Consider the following 15,565-nt stretch of genomic DNA (forward strand, 5'->3'; position numbering starts at 1 on the left):
TGTGAGGAACCTTGGAGTCATTTTTGACCAGGACATGTCCTTCAACGCACATATTAAACAAATATGTAAGACTGCTTTCTTCCATTTGCGCAACATCTTGAAAATTAGAAATATCCTGTCTCAGAGTGATGCTGAAAAACCAATTCACACATTTATTACTTTCAGGCTGACTACTAACATTCATTATTATCAGGATGTCCTAAAAACTCCCTGAAAAGCCTTCAGTTAATCCAAAATGCTGCAGCAAGAGTCCTGACAGGGACTAGAAAGAGAGAGAACATTTCTCCTGTTTTGGCTTCCCTTCATTGGCTTCCTGTTAAATCCAGAATTGAATTCAAAATCCTGCTCCTCACATACAAGGTCTTAAATAATCAGGCCCCATGTTATCTTAATGACCTTGTAGTACCATATCACCCTATTAGAGCACTTCGCTCTTGCTCTGCAGGCCTACTTGTTGTTCCTAGAGTATTTAAAAGTAGAATGGGAGGCAGAGCCTTCAGTTTTCAGGCCCCTCTTCTGTGGAACCAGCTTCCAGTTTGGATTCGGGAGACAGACACTATCTCTACTTTCAAGATTAGGCTTCAAACTTTCCTTTTTGCTAAAGCATATAGTTAGGGCTGGACCAGGTGACCCTGAATCCTCCCTTAGTTATGCTGCAATAAATGTAGGCTGCCGGTTTTTCCTTTGCAGTCACATTTCTCACTATGTGTTAATAGGCCTGTCTGCATTGAATCATATGTTATTAATCTCTGTCTCTCTTCCACAGCATGTCTTTATCCTGTTTTCCTTCTCTCACCCCAACCAGTCGCAGCAGATGGCCCCGCCCCTCCCCGAGCCTGGTTCTGCTGGAGGTTTCTTCCTGTTAAAAGGGAGTTTTTAATATAAAGCAATATAATGCGCCTTGAGGCGACTGTTGTTGTGATTTGGCGCTATATAAATAAAATTGAATTGTTGTTTCTCTTTTGAGTAAAGCACTTTATTGTAACATGCTAGTTAGCCAATCTCAGAATATTTGTTAATTAGATTTGTTGTGTTCATGCAGAAGTCCAGTAAAGTCGCTGTACTGTTTTTATTTTTTTATTTTTATTTTAAACAGTTATGGGAGAATAAATCCACCCCAGCTAGCAAAGTGAGAGTTGACTCCTCTGGTCATTGTCACAAAACAACGCAGACAGCGAACAGCAATCAGAGTTTAAGGCCAGACAGACACTCTGGATCCAGAGTGTTTCGGTTAGGGTTTCAGTCACAGACGAGAAGCTTGTGTTGTGTCTTTTCTCCCAGATGTTCTTCATCTTGTCACACTTCTCTGATCCATGTTTCCAGGTGTGTCTGAGGCTCCTTTTAGAGGTGGGAAAAGTGAGATTTAATGGGAAAGCTGCTGTGCTGGGTGACAAATGTGAGGCAGAGGGCAGAAGCTGCAGGTCTGGATCAGATCAACATGAGAGACAAGCAGGAACAAATTCAGTCCCAGTAATTCCTTTTATTCCAATCAGCACATTTATTGATCATTATTAAGCACTGATTCATCCACTGAGGCTCAATCTGCACACATACATGAAAACATGATATTTATCTTATAAAAACATGATGTTTATTATTCAAAGGTGCTTGAAAGCCTTTCCAGGTGAGTTTGATCCAGGAGGCTCTGAAGCCAGTGTCAGACAGAGACTGTGCAGAGACTGTAGAAAGACAGAGCAGCAGCAGAGCAGTCCAGATATACTGATGATCCTCTATTAGATCCAGAGGGACACACAGGGATGATGCTGGACTCTACATTGTGTCTGACAGTGGAGCTGTTCTCAGAGCAGTTCACTCTGCAGCACTGACAGTCATCTGCACTTCTTCTCATTCCTCTGTCAGTCACTGCTGGATGAAGCTCTCCTCTCCACTCCACCTCACAGTAACAAGGCCCAGTCAGAGCGTCTCTACACACAAGCTGCTCCTGCTTCAACCTCTCTGGATCATCAGGACACAGCTCATCCTCTCTCAGCACACACACTGTCCTGTTTACCATCCAAACCTGCAGAGAGAAGAAGGAAGAGCAAAGGAGATAAACAGGTTTTTCCAGAGACTCTTCAGCAGCTGTCAGTCAGTGATGCAGCACATCCAGTATAAAGACCAGCAGGGACTTCAGTGCTGGGACTGTAGTAGTACTCATTATTGTTTCACTTTTTCTAATCTTTACTTTGGATTTTTATTGAAGTTCATGAAAATGTTTTTCACTCCTAGCTTTAGTTTGGACTTTCATTCATTAGAATAACCTTGGTCTGTCCACTGTGAGCTCTTTAACAACAACCCCAACAATCCAGATGGAATGTTTCCAGCTGTTAACTGGAGGAATTCCATCCAAACTTCTGGTCTCACTAAATTCTTCCTCGCCTACAGACTGTGTTCTTCACTGCTTTAAACTTGGAAATGAATGCAGTCATTGGTCTGGAGCATGCTTTGTTCAGAGAGCTGATTGGCTGTAGTCAGTGTTTGATCACAGCGTGTCAGCCCTTACTATGGTGAACAAAAAGGTAAATGGTAAATGGCCTGTATTTATATAGCGCTTTACTAGTCCCTAAGGACCCCAAAGCGCTTTACATATCCAGTCATTCACCCATTCACACACAGGTGATGGCAGCTACATTGTAGCCACAGCCACCCTGGGGCGCACTGACAGAGGCGAGGCTGCCGGACACTGGCGCCACTGGGCCCTCTGACCACCACCAGTAGGCAACGGGTAAAGTGTCTTGCCCAAGGACACAACGACCGAGACTGCCCAAGCCAGGGCTCGAACCGGCAACCTTCCGATTACAAGGCGAACTCCCAACTCTTGAGCCACGATCGAGAGCTCATAAAGAAAAGGTGGGGGAAAAAAAAGAAGAAACAGGAAGTTTTTGTGTCCAATTCTGAAGCCTGTCACCATTCTCCTCTCAAAGCTTCACCGAGAAGGCTGCAGCTTTATAGGACAATCTCGATATTTGTTTCATACTGACTGTGTTATTACAAAACTGTCGACAGCACCACCCACTCACTCCAACACTCTACTGACCAAAGAGTCTCCAGTCTGTAGTCTGGACTCTGCTGAAGATCAGACAGCTGCTTCACATCTGGATCCTGGAGGTAGTTTCCTCTCAGGTCCAGCTCTCTCAGATGGGAGGGGTTGGACTTCAGTGCTGCTGCCAGATAATCACAGCTGATCTCTGACAAACCACAGCTCCACAATCTGCATAAAGAATGAAAGATGTAAGTTTATTAGACAAAGTGTCTGCTTGAAATAATTCAGTGTTTCATAATTTGTTCAGAGCTGAAGAAGGTTCAGAATGTAGAAGTTTAGAGAATGGAAACTCCAAACAGCTGAAGCCAACAGGAAGCAGCTTCAAACAGGAAACTGCAGTTTTCAGACTATATGTCCCGATGCAGCCAGTCTGATTTAGGAGATTTGAATCTCTGTTCTGTGACTAAGTCCTTGAATCATTTCTTCCATGTATTGGACATGTGTTGTGGCTCCATTAGGGGAGCTTCTAAATGTGATGTGATGGCCCTCTGGGTCTGTTAGATCACAGCACTGAAGAGAGCTCAAACTGAGCACACAGTTGTTCCAGTCTGGACCAAAGACTATACTGGAACTGAGGGACTGCTTTTGTAACATAATTAATAAAGGCACAAGTTAAATTCCGCTAATGGGACAATGCCACCACCTACGGTCGCAAATGTCACCCTGCATTAACTACAAATGGCAAAGAATTGTGGGTGAGTAATGGAGGATTCCTGCAGAGGTAATGAATGTGTAAATGTTATGGACAAAAATCATGTTACTAACTGCAACAGTAATAGAAGTTGACCCAGCTATTTTTGGTTAAATATTAGATGTTGTGTGTTGTTTCTGCCATCCTTATATTGGCTTAAATGTTTGTTTATGTGACACTTCTTTGTCCACAAGAATTAAAACCATTCTACTTGTTGCCCGTTGTTGTGAATGCAGATGCAGAAGTTCCCAGCATATGGAAACAAAGGTTAAGTGTCCTATGGTACTCAGTGATGATGGTCATGTAGCCCCACCACCTCCACCATTTTTTAAAGGAACTAACTGTAATCTGAAGCTTCAAATCAAAGTAAGACTTGCTCCACTAGGTGGCAGTGTCTGATGAGAAAGTGTTCATGCAGCTGGCCTGTAGTCAGGAACAGGAAAATGCAGGATTTGGGCTGAAATTGGGAAAAGTAGTTAGCACTAGTGCCTTATAGCAAGAAGGTTGTAGGTTGAAGCTTGTTGGTCAGCTGGGCCTTTCTGTGGAGGTTGGATGTTCTCCTACAGTCCAATGAAATGCTGCTTAGGTTCACTGGTGCTTCTAAATTGACTGTAGGTGTGGATGTGAGAGAGTGCTTCTCTGTCTCTCTGTGGGCCTGTCAAAGACTGCTCACCTGTGCAGGTGGACCACGCCTATTGCCCTATGACAGCTAGGGCACAGGCTCCAGCCCTGTGAGCCTAAGCTGAATAAACAGTTAGTAAAAATGATTCATAGATGGCCTGAAACTCCCCAGTTAGCAGTTTGGTAGATAGCCATGACATGCTAATCACATCCAGCAGCTGTATTCTACCTGTAAGCTGATCCCTGCTGAGCCAAAGCACTTTTTAATATACAAATTACAACCTTTAATAGAAACCTATTGGTCAGCATCTTATTAGCATGTTGTTAGCTTCATTACACAGAAAACTGATAGAAACTAACACAGTTAATAAAGAATGAAGAGAAATTTAATTATTTAAAGCATTTGAAGTGTTTGAGATGATCTCTGTCCACTTATGTCCACTCATTCATTCATGTAAGCTTCTAATGCAGCTTTGATCTTCACAGTCTGCTTTATGAAACTCATTCTAATCCTGAATATCAGAGTGTTCCTCCTCTTTTCCAATCATTCTTTGTTTTGTTTGATATGTGTATGTTTTGTGGTGGACTGCTATCTGTAAAGCAGACGGCCATTTTGGTTTGGAATTTCAATGTCAGACAGACTTTAAGGTGGAATAAAGTTTTAGAGTTTCGCAGTGATTTTTCTTCTTCTTTGAAGGTTTGAAATGTGAACATTGTTCTGCTACAGTAAATGGACTAATCCAGAGAAGAGGAAAACAGACTTTACCAAGATCCTCATTGTGGATCAGTATAATATCAGCCTTATGTCTGCAGTTTATTGTGAGCACAACTTTCACATCATATTCATCTCAGTACAACTAAAACATGATGACTGACCCCAGAGTATCAAGTGCACATCCTGGACTCTCCAGAAAACCACACAGATGCTTCACTCCTGAATCGTGCAGGTTGTTGTTGTCGCTCAGGTCCAGCTCTCTCAGATGGGAGGGGTTGGACTTCAGCGATGCTACCAGATAATCACAGCTGATCTCTGACAAACCACAGCTCATCAATCTGTATAAAGAATGAAAGATCTAAGTTTATTAGACAAAGTGTGTGCTTGAAATTATTCTGTTTCATAATCTGTTCAGAGCTGAAGAAGGTTCAGAATGTAGAAGTTTAGAAAATGGAAACTCCAAACAGCTGAAGCCAACAGGAAGCAGCTTCAAACAAACACAACAAGAGAAAAAACTCTGAAATTTCACATTAAAGTCACACATTTCATGCATTTTTCTTTCAGTGAACCACATGGCTTCAATTTAACGGTGAATTTGGAAAGAAATGGACATATTTGAAGTCCAACAGCACCTTTTTCCAGTCACTTTATTAAAGCAGACAAACTACATACGTGAGCGCAAAGCTGGGCACTTAGGTATGTACCGGCTGACTCCTGGTGGTGGGGGGCCTCGAACCTTGGGCCTCTGGGTCCGGAGCTCAGTTTGCTCTGGTGTGGCTGGCTGCCCACAGAGCCTGTTTGAATTCACTGCAGCCCCCTGTGGCTTCTGCACCGTGGCTGCTGGTTGACCCCACGTGTGGGGCTCTCCTCAGCTCTTTCAAGGACGGTGGTGCTGCTGCCACTCCGTTGGTCCTCCTTGGCCTCTGGATGTCTGGGGCCTAAATCTTGTACATGCCTGCTTCATGCCTTGGGGGATGAGGCTATGGCTCCCCACACCCTCTGGCAGATTGTTATATGGAGAAACCTTTTGAATATAAGTGTGCTCATCCACACAGTTGCTCATAGACACAAACTACTGTATACCTTTCTTGGCTGTTACCTCAAAGCACATCTCTTCTGTGCTGCGCAATAACATTCAATATTTAGTATTTACTGTTATCTACACTTATCTAGGTTATTGCAATGGTGTTGTGTTCAGTATGTAGCTCTCTTTGTTGGTGGTTAGCATCATTGTTTTCTTTTTTCTCTCTCTCAACAGGTGATCAAGGTAATTTTTTAAGTGCCTTCTCTCACTGCTGTTCTTTCTTTCATGGTTAAGCTTGTACACTGATCTACAGTTTACACTGATCAGAACCACTAAAGCTTCGAAATGTCTGGGAAAGAGGACTGTTGGTCTTCAGTCTGATGGTTTTCCTCCTGCTGAGGGTCAGCAAAAGTATATTTAAAGACACTAATGATCATCCTCTGCTCAGTAAAACTTTGGTTTTCCACATGTGAGTGTTAATGATGCTCATTACTAACCAGAGCAGACGTCTTTGACTGTCCAAAACGGTCCTTAATGAGACCGCACGTCACAGATGTTACACTGGATTCAATGTTGCAGTGTTTTCTGTCTTGTTGGAGTCGATCTACAACAGCCTAGCAGCACATGTTTCATCTTCATCTGTCATTGGATGTGTTTTTAACGTAAGGTGTGATGAACCACAGCCCTGACAGGAAATCTGCTGATTCAAACAAGACAAACTGTCTCATTTATGTCTGACCATGTGGCGGCGCTCTGCACTGTTGAGGGATTTGTATACATGGTTTTTGTATACATGGTGTCCAGTTTATACTGAAATGTTTCTTCAATCAAATCTCCAAAGAAGAGTTTATAGTCAGGGACGTTGGGTTTAGCTCTACCTTTGAACTTGTAGCAGTGAGTTTTATTCCCAGTGATCCAGAACGTTCCTCTGTTCATTGCATCACATTTATTTTTAGTCCAAGGGATTTTTAGCAGGTCCTGAGATCAGAGGCTCCTAAACCAGCGTTTATGGGACTTTTCTGCATTAAAGATCTTTGTGTTTGCTCACGGTTTGGCCCCCAGATCAGTTTGGACCTCAGTTTATTCAGTCATGATGGATTTTTGTGGAGGTGGAAACTGCTGATAAGAACGTGATCTGGACACAGTGTGACACTGAACAATCTTCACACCAGCTTCATGATCAGGGTTTTTGTTTTCCCATTTCCAGACTTCTTTCCCTTCACCTTCTTTCAGTGGGAAAGACTGCTGTGAGTCAAACTGGTCCACAGTTTGACTCACAGCAGTCTTTCCCGCTGATCCAGAGACCCAGAACCTTCATGTCATCTTAAACCTGGATATTAATATTAGCTTTAGTGAGGTCAGAGCCGATCCACACTCCCTCTGTGCTGCTTTCATTTGGCCCTGATGCTGATGGAATATGTCTGATGTATTACTGCTGTCAGTGATCTCTCTGTGTACAGTCTGTCTCACATCTGGAGACCCCTCATTGCACATGTTGGTACATAATTCAGTCTAGTATAATATAATCATTTAAATCACAGTTATCTCCTTTTTTATATCAGAAGCACAAGAGTCCACGGTAAAAGGAGTTGCACAGAACACCATCCTTCAAACCACAAACTATAAACTGAGGTTAAAGGTCAATGATGTCATCCAGACAAAGTTTCTAACAGTCAGCTGGCAGCTGTCAGGGCCTGGAGATTCATCACTGTTTAGCTGACGATGCTGTGATGACCTCCTCTCTCCTGGTTGGAGCTCAAAGGGATCAATGATTTGTAAAAGGAGCTGATGGTGTCACCATCTCACGGCAGACTGCTGAACATAAGCAAGCAGCTCTCTGAGGGAACCTTTAATGCACCACACTGAACTACTGCCACGCCTGCTCTGATTGGTAGAGCGAACATTACCACTGACATCACTTCTTGTGAGTTTCACCCAATAATAATTCATTCTTAACACACTCCGTTTTACTTTATAGGTTTTCTTCTTCCTGTGTTATTCAGCTCTTTGTATCTGTTGACGTCCTTGTTATACTTTGTTTTTAATTGATTTCATTCACCACGTTCGAATTTAAACTCTTCCAGTTACTTTTAACCGATTCCCAGACGTCACCTTCTGATTTCAGCCAAACTCTTAAGCGTAGCATGTTTTTAATGAAATCCAGATCACTGGGACATGTGATCTTTCATTTCCAATCAGCTTTGAGGTGGCTGGAGCCACACAGGACAGAGACTTTCAGCAGCATCTGATCAGAGTAATCAGTGATTTCTGGGGTTACTGCGCTCCAATGACTTCCTGTTCACTCTGATCGTGTCTTTGTCAGTCGGTACCAACCCTCAGTGAAGATACAGAATTGTTCTGCTCTACTCCTGTTTGATAAGATGCTGCACACTGAAAACTGCTTCATGAACAAACACACAGTTACTCACACAGCTTAAGATTTTAGGTTCCAGCTGAGCCAAAAATGAACCTTATGTGTAAGTTCAATAACAAACATCTGTAATCACACATCTGTCAGCTTCCTCGGTGTTTGGTTGCTAACCTACGCTTACATCACTTCCTCTTTGCCATATTGCTGACATCACTGGTCTAGTCTCCATCTTTCTGCAGCCTTCTGCAGGCCAATCAGCCTCCACTCCACATACTTTAAATCTCACGGCTCATCTGTCCTTCTCCTTGCAGACTCCTTTTCCAACCCACCTCCTCCCCATCTCCGTCTCCCATGTTACTCAGGCTCCATCCAAGCCTCTATCTTCATCTCCATCACCAGTGTTCAGACTCCATTGGTCCTGCCTAATCCCTCTCACTGCTGGGAAACCATTCCACCATCATTGGCCATCAGAGTCCAATCCCCAAACAGCTGGATTGAATTCTGCTCATCAGTGAATCATGTTCAGTTCATCATAATGAGCTCTCCTTATTTATTAGGCTGGATATCTCTGTAATGGTTTGATAGCTCCTTCTAGGACAGGGACTCCGGTCAGAGAGTAGGCACAGAGAGTTAGTTCCAGATCTACTTTAATGAGTCTTAATCGAATGAACCAGAAGTAAATATCATGGCAAATAACATACCAGGTGAAGGTAGCCGACAGTAATCCACACAATTACCCAGAGATACAATGAACCAAGCAATGACTGTGGCACAGTGGTTAGCACTGTGGCCTCACAGCAGAGGGTCCTGGGTTTGAATCCAGCTGACCGATGCTCCAAGTCATTTACTCATTCATAAAGTCAAAGCTCAGAGGAGAGAATTCTGCAGATGTTTATATTTATACAAAAACTGGGATCCCAGTTTAACATTAGTAAGCATTACCCAGCATGCCGTGCAGCAGTCTCAGTTTGGAAATGTGCAATAATTCCTGCTCCAAAGTGTTTCAGTTTGTTGTGTGCCTTGACCTTTGACCTGCTAAAGAGAGTCAGCTGTGGATTATTCATTGTTGTGTCTGATACTTAGAACTGTGAGGAAGAACAGTTAATCATCTCTCTGAATTAGGAAAGTTCGGCAGGCCACTCGGCATCCTGTCGAGGGCCACAAGTGGGCCGCGGGCCATATGTTGAGTATCACTGATTGAAATTGTGAACATTGTTCTGCTATAGTCAATGGACTAAACCAGAGAAGAAAACAGACTTTACCATGAAGATCCTCATTGTGGATCAGTATAATATCAGCCTTATGCCTGGAGTTTAGTGTCAGCACAACTTTCACATCATGTTCATCTCAGCGCAAATAAAACATGGTGACTGACCCCAGAGTTTCAAGTCCACATCCTGGACTCTCCAGAAAACCACACAGCTGCTTCACTCCTGAATCCTGGAGGTTGTTCATGCTCAGGTCCAGCTCTCTCAGATGGGAGGGGTTTGACTTCAGTGCTGCTGCCAGATAATCACAGCTGATCTCTGACAAACCACAGCTCCTCAATCTTTATAAAGAATGAAAGATGTAAGTTTATTAGACAATGCGTGTGCTTGAAATCATTCAGTGTTTCATAATCTGTTCAGAGCTGAAGAAGGTTCAGAATGTAGACGTTTAAATGGTAAATGGTAAATGGACTGATTCTTATATAGCGCTTTTCTACTCTCCCGGAGTACTCAAAGCGCTCTTTACAACATGCCTCATTCACCCATTCACACCCACTCATACAAGCACTTCTAAACTCAAGTGCAACTAATAAACATTCACACACATTCACACTCCAATGAACGCATTGGAGTTTAGAAAATGGAAACTCCAAACAGCTGAAGCCAACAGGAAGCAGCTTCAGAAAAACACAACAATAGAAAAAAAACACTCTGAATTTTTCACATTCCAATAGTGGAACTGAACCCAGGAGCTTGTTGTGAGACAATAGTGCTAACCACCAGCATGCTTTAGAACAATGTTCATTCTTATTGTTCAAAGAAGACAATCAGCTGTGACTAAATATAGCTCCTACAGCAGTGATTGTAATAACACTGAAGCAAATCCAGTATGAAAGCTGAGGAATCAGCAGCTCCCAACTATTTTTAGCTGCTGTGTTTTTGTGTTTCTGCAAACCTCAGCCATCCTACTGCTCTGGAGAACTGAAGCTCTAAAGGGCTCAGCCTTTATCTCCAGGAAACAAAGCTGATCATGGAGACCCGCCAGGTCAGCTGGTCTGTGATCAGCACAAGCATCTTTAACTAAGTCTGAGAGGTGAGCAGTCTTTGGAAGCCTTTACAAACCTCAGGCATAGTGATGTTTAAACGATGGCTCAGAGCAGGATTTTGATCATTATTTTGCTTTTCTTCTATTATTATGTTTAGCTTGTGCTTCACAGATATTCTCTGAGATATTCTCTGAAATGTTCCCACTGTTGGAAAAACTTCAGTTTCTTCATAAAGAAGATCTCATGTGGAGTCCATCTGTGCACACACAGTACTACCAAACTCAGGTTAGCTTCACGTTAGATATTTAGCATTTCTCCAGTCTGAGTCACAGAGTGTCACATAACATCACAGAAGCTCATTAGTCAGCTGCAGTGATGGTGGTGGAGCAGCATTAATGATGACGCTGTAGAACAACAGGAACATCAGACTGTTAGTGGGTTTAGTCATTCCTGCTGCACTGTTTGTCCTTCTTATTGAAGTGACCCGCTGAGAGCTCACACTGTTCTCTGTAGAAATGATGTCAGTCTGACTCGTCACATGTTTGGAGGCATGCTTGATGTTTGCTCTTCTGGAAACTCTCAGTATCAAATATGGAATATGCAAAGGAATGGAGACATGCTTCAGTCTGTATGAACCTGTTTCTGTACCTGCCACCATCATTCTACATGTTTGTACATCAGCTTAAGAAATCCTGTCTGCTATTATAGTCTTTATTTATTACTCTTCGCCTGCTTCACTGTCACTGTGTGGCCTCCATCTCTCTTTTCTCTTCTTCAGTGTTCTCCAGCCATGGAGCCTCTCACAGCCATTAACATACCCATACCTGACCAGCTAGCATTACCCAGCATGCTGTGCAGCAGTCTCAGTTGGGAAATGTGCAATAATTCCTGCTCCAAACCATTTCAGTTTCACAGATTGCTGTGTGCCGTGACCTTTGACCTTTCAGCTGTGGATTATTCTTAGAACTGTAGGAAAGAACAGCACACAATTAATCAGGGTCCCCGCTCTCTGAATTAGGAAAGGTCAGCAGGCTGATTGGCATCCTGTGGAGTGCTGCGGGCAATACGTAGGGTTACACTGTTTGAAATGTGAACATAATTCTGCTACTGTCAATGGACTAATCCAGAGGATAAGAAAACAGACTTTACCATGAAGATCCTCAGTGTGGATCAGTATAATTTCAGCCTTATGTCTGCAGTTTAGTGTCAGGGCAACTTTCACATCATATTCATCTCAGCACAACTAAAACATGGTGACTGACCTCAGAGTTTCAAGTCCACATCCTGGACTCTCCAGAAAACCACACAGCTGCTTCACTCCTGAATCCTCCAGCTTGTTGTTCCAGCTCAGGTCCAGCTCTCTCAGATGGGAGGGGTTGGACTTCAGCACTGCTGCCAGATAATCACAGCTGATCTCTGACAAACCACAGCTCATCAATCTGTATAAACAATGAAAGATGTAAGTTTATTAGACAAAGTGTGTTCTTGAAATCATTCTGTGTTTCACAATCTGATTTAGAGCTGAAGAAGGTTCAGAATGTAGAAGTTTATAAAATGGAAACTCCAAATAGCTGAAGCCAACAGGAAGCAGCTTCAAACAAACACAAGAAGAAAAAAAAAAACTCTGAATTTTTCACATTAATGTCGCACATTTCTCATAAAAACATGAGGAAGACTTGAAAAAGTTGGGCTTTTCATTCAAGGAACCAAATGGCTTCACTTTTAAAGGTCGATTTGGAACGAAATGGACATAATTGAAGTCCAACAGCACAATTTTCTAATCCCATTACTACAGCAGACAACCTACAAGCTCATTTTCATTCCAACAAGTCACCTTCTGACCTGGACTAACAACACTGGGCTCTATGTGCAACTGGCTGTGAGACCAGTGCTCAGGGAGCGTCTACAAAGTGCAACACTGAAAGAACATGTCACGGCTGGGGCAGCAGTCGTGTTGTGGAATGAGGAAAAGAGGACCCAAAATGCAGGCAGTGACTGATGATTCGAGTGACGTTTATTTACAAGGTGGGATAGTGGCAAGCAAGCAGTGAGGCATGAGAAATGACTAAAGAAACCTAAACTGGGAAAACTAAATAACAAACCTGAGAACATACGAAACAGGGTGCGGGGCAGAGAGCCGAACGAAACACCATGGAACACAGAGAAACACAGAGAAACGCGGAGAAACACAGACCAACGCAGACCAACGCAGACGAGCCGACAACGAGCACAGACTGACACCCACTAAATATACACACACAAGGTAATCGGGTAATGACACACAGAAGGGAAGAACAGCTGATCCTAATACACATGATGACTGAAGGACACAAGCAGAACACAATGACAACAGACAGACCTTCAGAATAAAACAGGAAATCTAGAACACGAACCGGACACAAGGGGGGAGGACACAGAATACCAAAATCAGAAACTAGAACAGAGGAAAATAATCATAAAACACAAAAAGCTGGGTCAATGACCCAGCACCATGACAGAACATGAGACACAAATTTGCTTACAGCACTTTCACACAAACATCTACTGTCATTATTTTCACCAAAGTCTGTGGAGTCCTTTTTTGGAAATTTAAATGTGATTCAAATGTTCAGGCAACAGAGGGTTATGAGGAAATATGATGAAACCAAACAAAATGATTCACAAACATGTTTTTACAAACTCAGTGTTGGACTTTGATCAGCAGGATAACACTGATGTTTAAAGGCATTTCAGTCACGCTGTTTGAGAGTCAAGTTATTACTCAACATTTATGATGTGAGATTAATCCAGTCCCACAGGATGAGAATAATCACAGAGTTACCCCTGGGTAATGATGAAGCACAAACTGGCATTTGTCATGAATCAGCTGATGGAGCGTTTTGGGGAGATTTTGTGCTTTTATTGTTGTGCTGATGCAAATGTGTGCTGACAGCTGTGAGTTCGCTGTTCAACAGTCTATGCCGCCTGACTAATATGTGAACTTGCAACACCATGCGCCATCCACTCAGCCTGCGCAGTTGTTGGCACAGATGCTGGCAAAGATGGCAACGCTGTGCTGAGACCAGGTGGTGGCCCAGCGGGAATAGTCTAAGGAGCTTGGAAAGAAAAGCGTCTGGACTGATGGCCCAGGGTGTGAGTGGGCGTTAAGGCGTCTGGGAAGGGATCTCAAAACTAGATTATAGATGGCAGACAGTTGGTGTCGTAAACCACCGCCTCTGTTCAAAGATGGTCGCTCACAGTGGACATAAATGGCTTCTTTCACTCCTCTTTCAAACCATCTGTCCTGAACATTTTGGACAGAGGCGGTGGCTTACGACACCAACTGTCCTGGCATCCTCGAAAGAGTGACCATTGTCCTTTAGATGCAGATGGACTGCTGAGTCTTGTCCTGTGGAGGTGGCTCTTCTATGTTGTGCCATGCGCTTGTGAAGTGGCTGTTTGGTCTCTCCAATGTAGAGGTCTGGGCATTCCTCGCTACACTGTACAGCATACACCACATTGTTAAGTTTGTGTTTTGGAGTTTTGTCTTTCGGGTGAACCAGTTTTTGTCTGAGTGTGTTGCTGGGTCTGAAGTACACTGGGATGTCGTGCTTGGAGAAAACTCTCCTGAGTTTCTCTGATACACTGGCTACATAGGGGATGACAATGTTATTGCGTCTGTATTTCTTATCCTCCCTCGCTGGTGTCTGATCTTCTTTTCTGTGCCTCTTTGCTGACTTTATAAACGCCCAATTAGGATAACCGTATGTTTTGAGTGCTTCCTTTACATGTGTGTGTTCCTTCTTTTTCCCTTCAGGCTTAGAGGGAACATGTTCTGCCCGGTGGTGTAGGGTCCTAATTACTCCAAGTTTGTGTTCCAGAGGGTGATGGGAGTCAAAGAGGAGGTACTGGTCCGTGTGTGTGGGCTTCCGGTAAACTTCAATGTTGAGGTTGCCATTCTCTTCAATGTGCATAGCGCAGTCCAGGAAAGGCAAACAGTTGTCCTTTGTGTCTTCCCTGGTGAACTTGATGTTTTTATCCACGGTGTTAATGTGCGCTGTGAAGGATTCCACTTCTTGTGTTTTGATTTTGACCCAGGTGTCATCTACATATCTGTACCAGTGGCTGGGTACTCTCCCTTTAAAAGAGCCAAGAGCCTTTCTTTCCACTTCTTCCATGTAAAGGTTGGCTACAATAGGTGACACGGGGGAGCCCATGGCACAGCCATGTTTTTGTCTGTAGAAACCCCTGTTGTATTTGAAATATGTAGTGGTAAGGCAGAGGTCTAACAATGTGCAAATCTGATCGGGTGTGAAGTTGGTCCTGTCTCCCAAGGAGGTGTCTTCTTGTAGTCGTTTTCTGACAGTCTCCACTGCCTCCATGGTGGGTATGCAAGTGAAGAGAGAGACTATATCAAAGGACACCATGTTTTCATCTGGATCCAGGGTAAGTTTCTGGACCTTGTTGGTGAAGTCGGTGGAGTTCTTGATGTGGTGTGGGGTGTTCCCCACAAGAGGTGCTAGGATGGTAGCAAGGTGTTTCGAAATGTTGTAAGTGGCTGAGTTTATGCTACTGACAATGGGCTGACTGGGGAGGATGCAGCAGTGCAGTGTCTGCAGCCAGGGCAGTTGGTGGGAGAAGCCCAGCTGGTGGATAAAGTCATGCTGGTGCAGTTTGTGAAGGGGCTGCTGGTGGAGACCGCTAAGGGGGTCCCGTGCCATCGACCGGCAAGGCTGGAGGTGGCAGTCACGCTGGCGGAGGATCACCTGGCCGCCAAAACAGAGGAGCCGGGAGGAGCCAGCCGGCCACCGCGCAACCAAGCCCCGGTGCCGGCACCGAGGCGACGGATTCCTGCACCGATACCAGG

The 15,565-nt window shown here is 43.8% G+C and overlaps 1 protein-coding gene across 1 annotated transcript in view; it reads right to left on the reverse strand.

Moving 5' to 3' along the window:
* Positions 1–1,038: 1,038 nt before the first annotated feature.
* LOC116336262 (NACHT, LRR and PYD domains-containing protein 12-like) overlaps positions 1,039–15,565 on the reverse strand; it is a 31,840-nt gene continuing 17,313 nt past the window's right edge. The window contains exons 6-10 of the mRNA XM_039608990.1: positions 11,982–12,158; positions 9,841–10,014; positions 5,232–5,408; positions 3,038–3,211; positions 1,039–2,020 (exon numbers count right to left, since the gene is read on the reverse strand). Of these exons, the coding sequence (XP_039464924.1) occupies positions 2,008–2,020; positions 3,038–3,211; positions 5,232–5,408; positions 9,841–10,014; positions 11,982–12,158 (715 nt within the window). The 3' untranslated portion in view covers positions 1,039–2,007. The remainder of the gene's footprint in view (positions 2,021–3,037; positions 3,212–5,231; positions 5,409–9,840; positions 10,015–11,981; positions 12,159–15,565) is intronic.

This window comes from Oreochromis aureus, linkage group 3 (genome assembly GCF_013358895.1).
Source record: "Oreochromis aureus strain Israel breed Guangdong linkage group 3, ZZ_aureus, whole genome shotgun sequence".
Taxonomy (NCBI): Eukaryota; Metazoa; Chordata; class Actinopteri; order Cichliformes; family Cichlidae; genus Oreochromis; species Oreochromis aureus.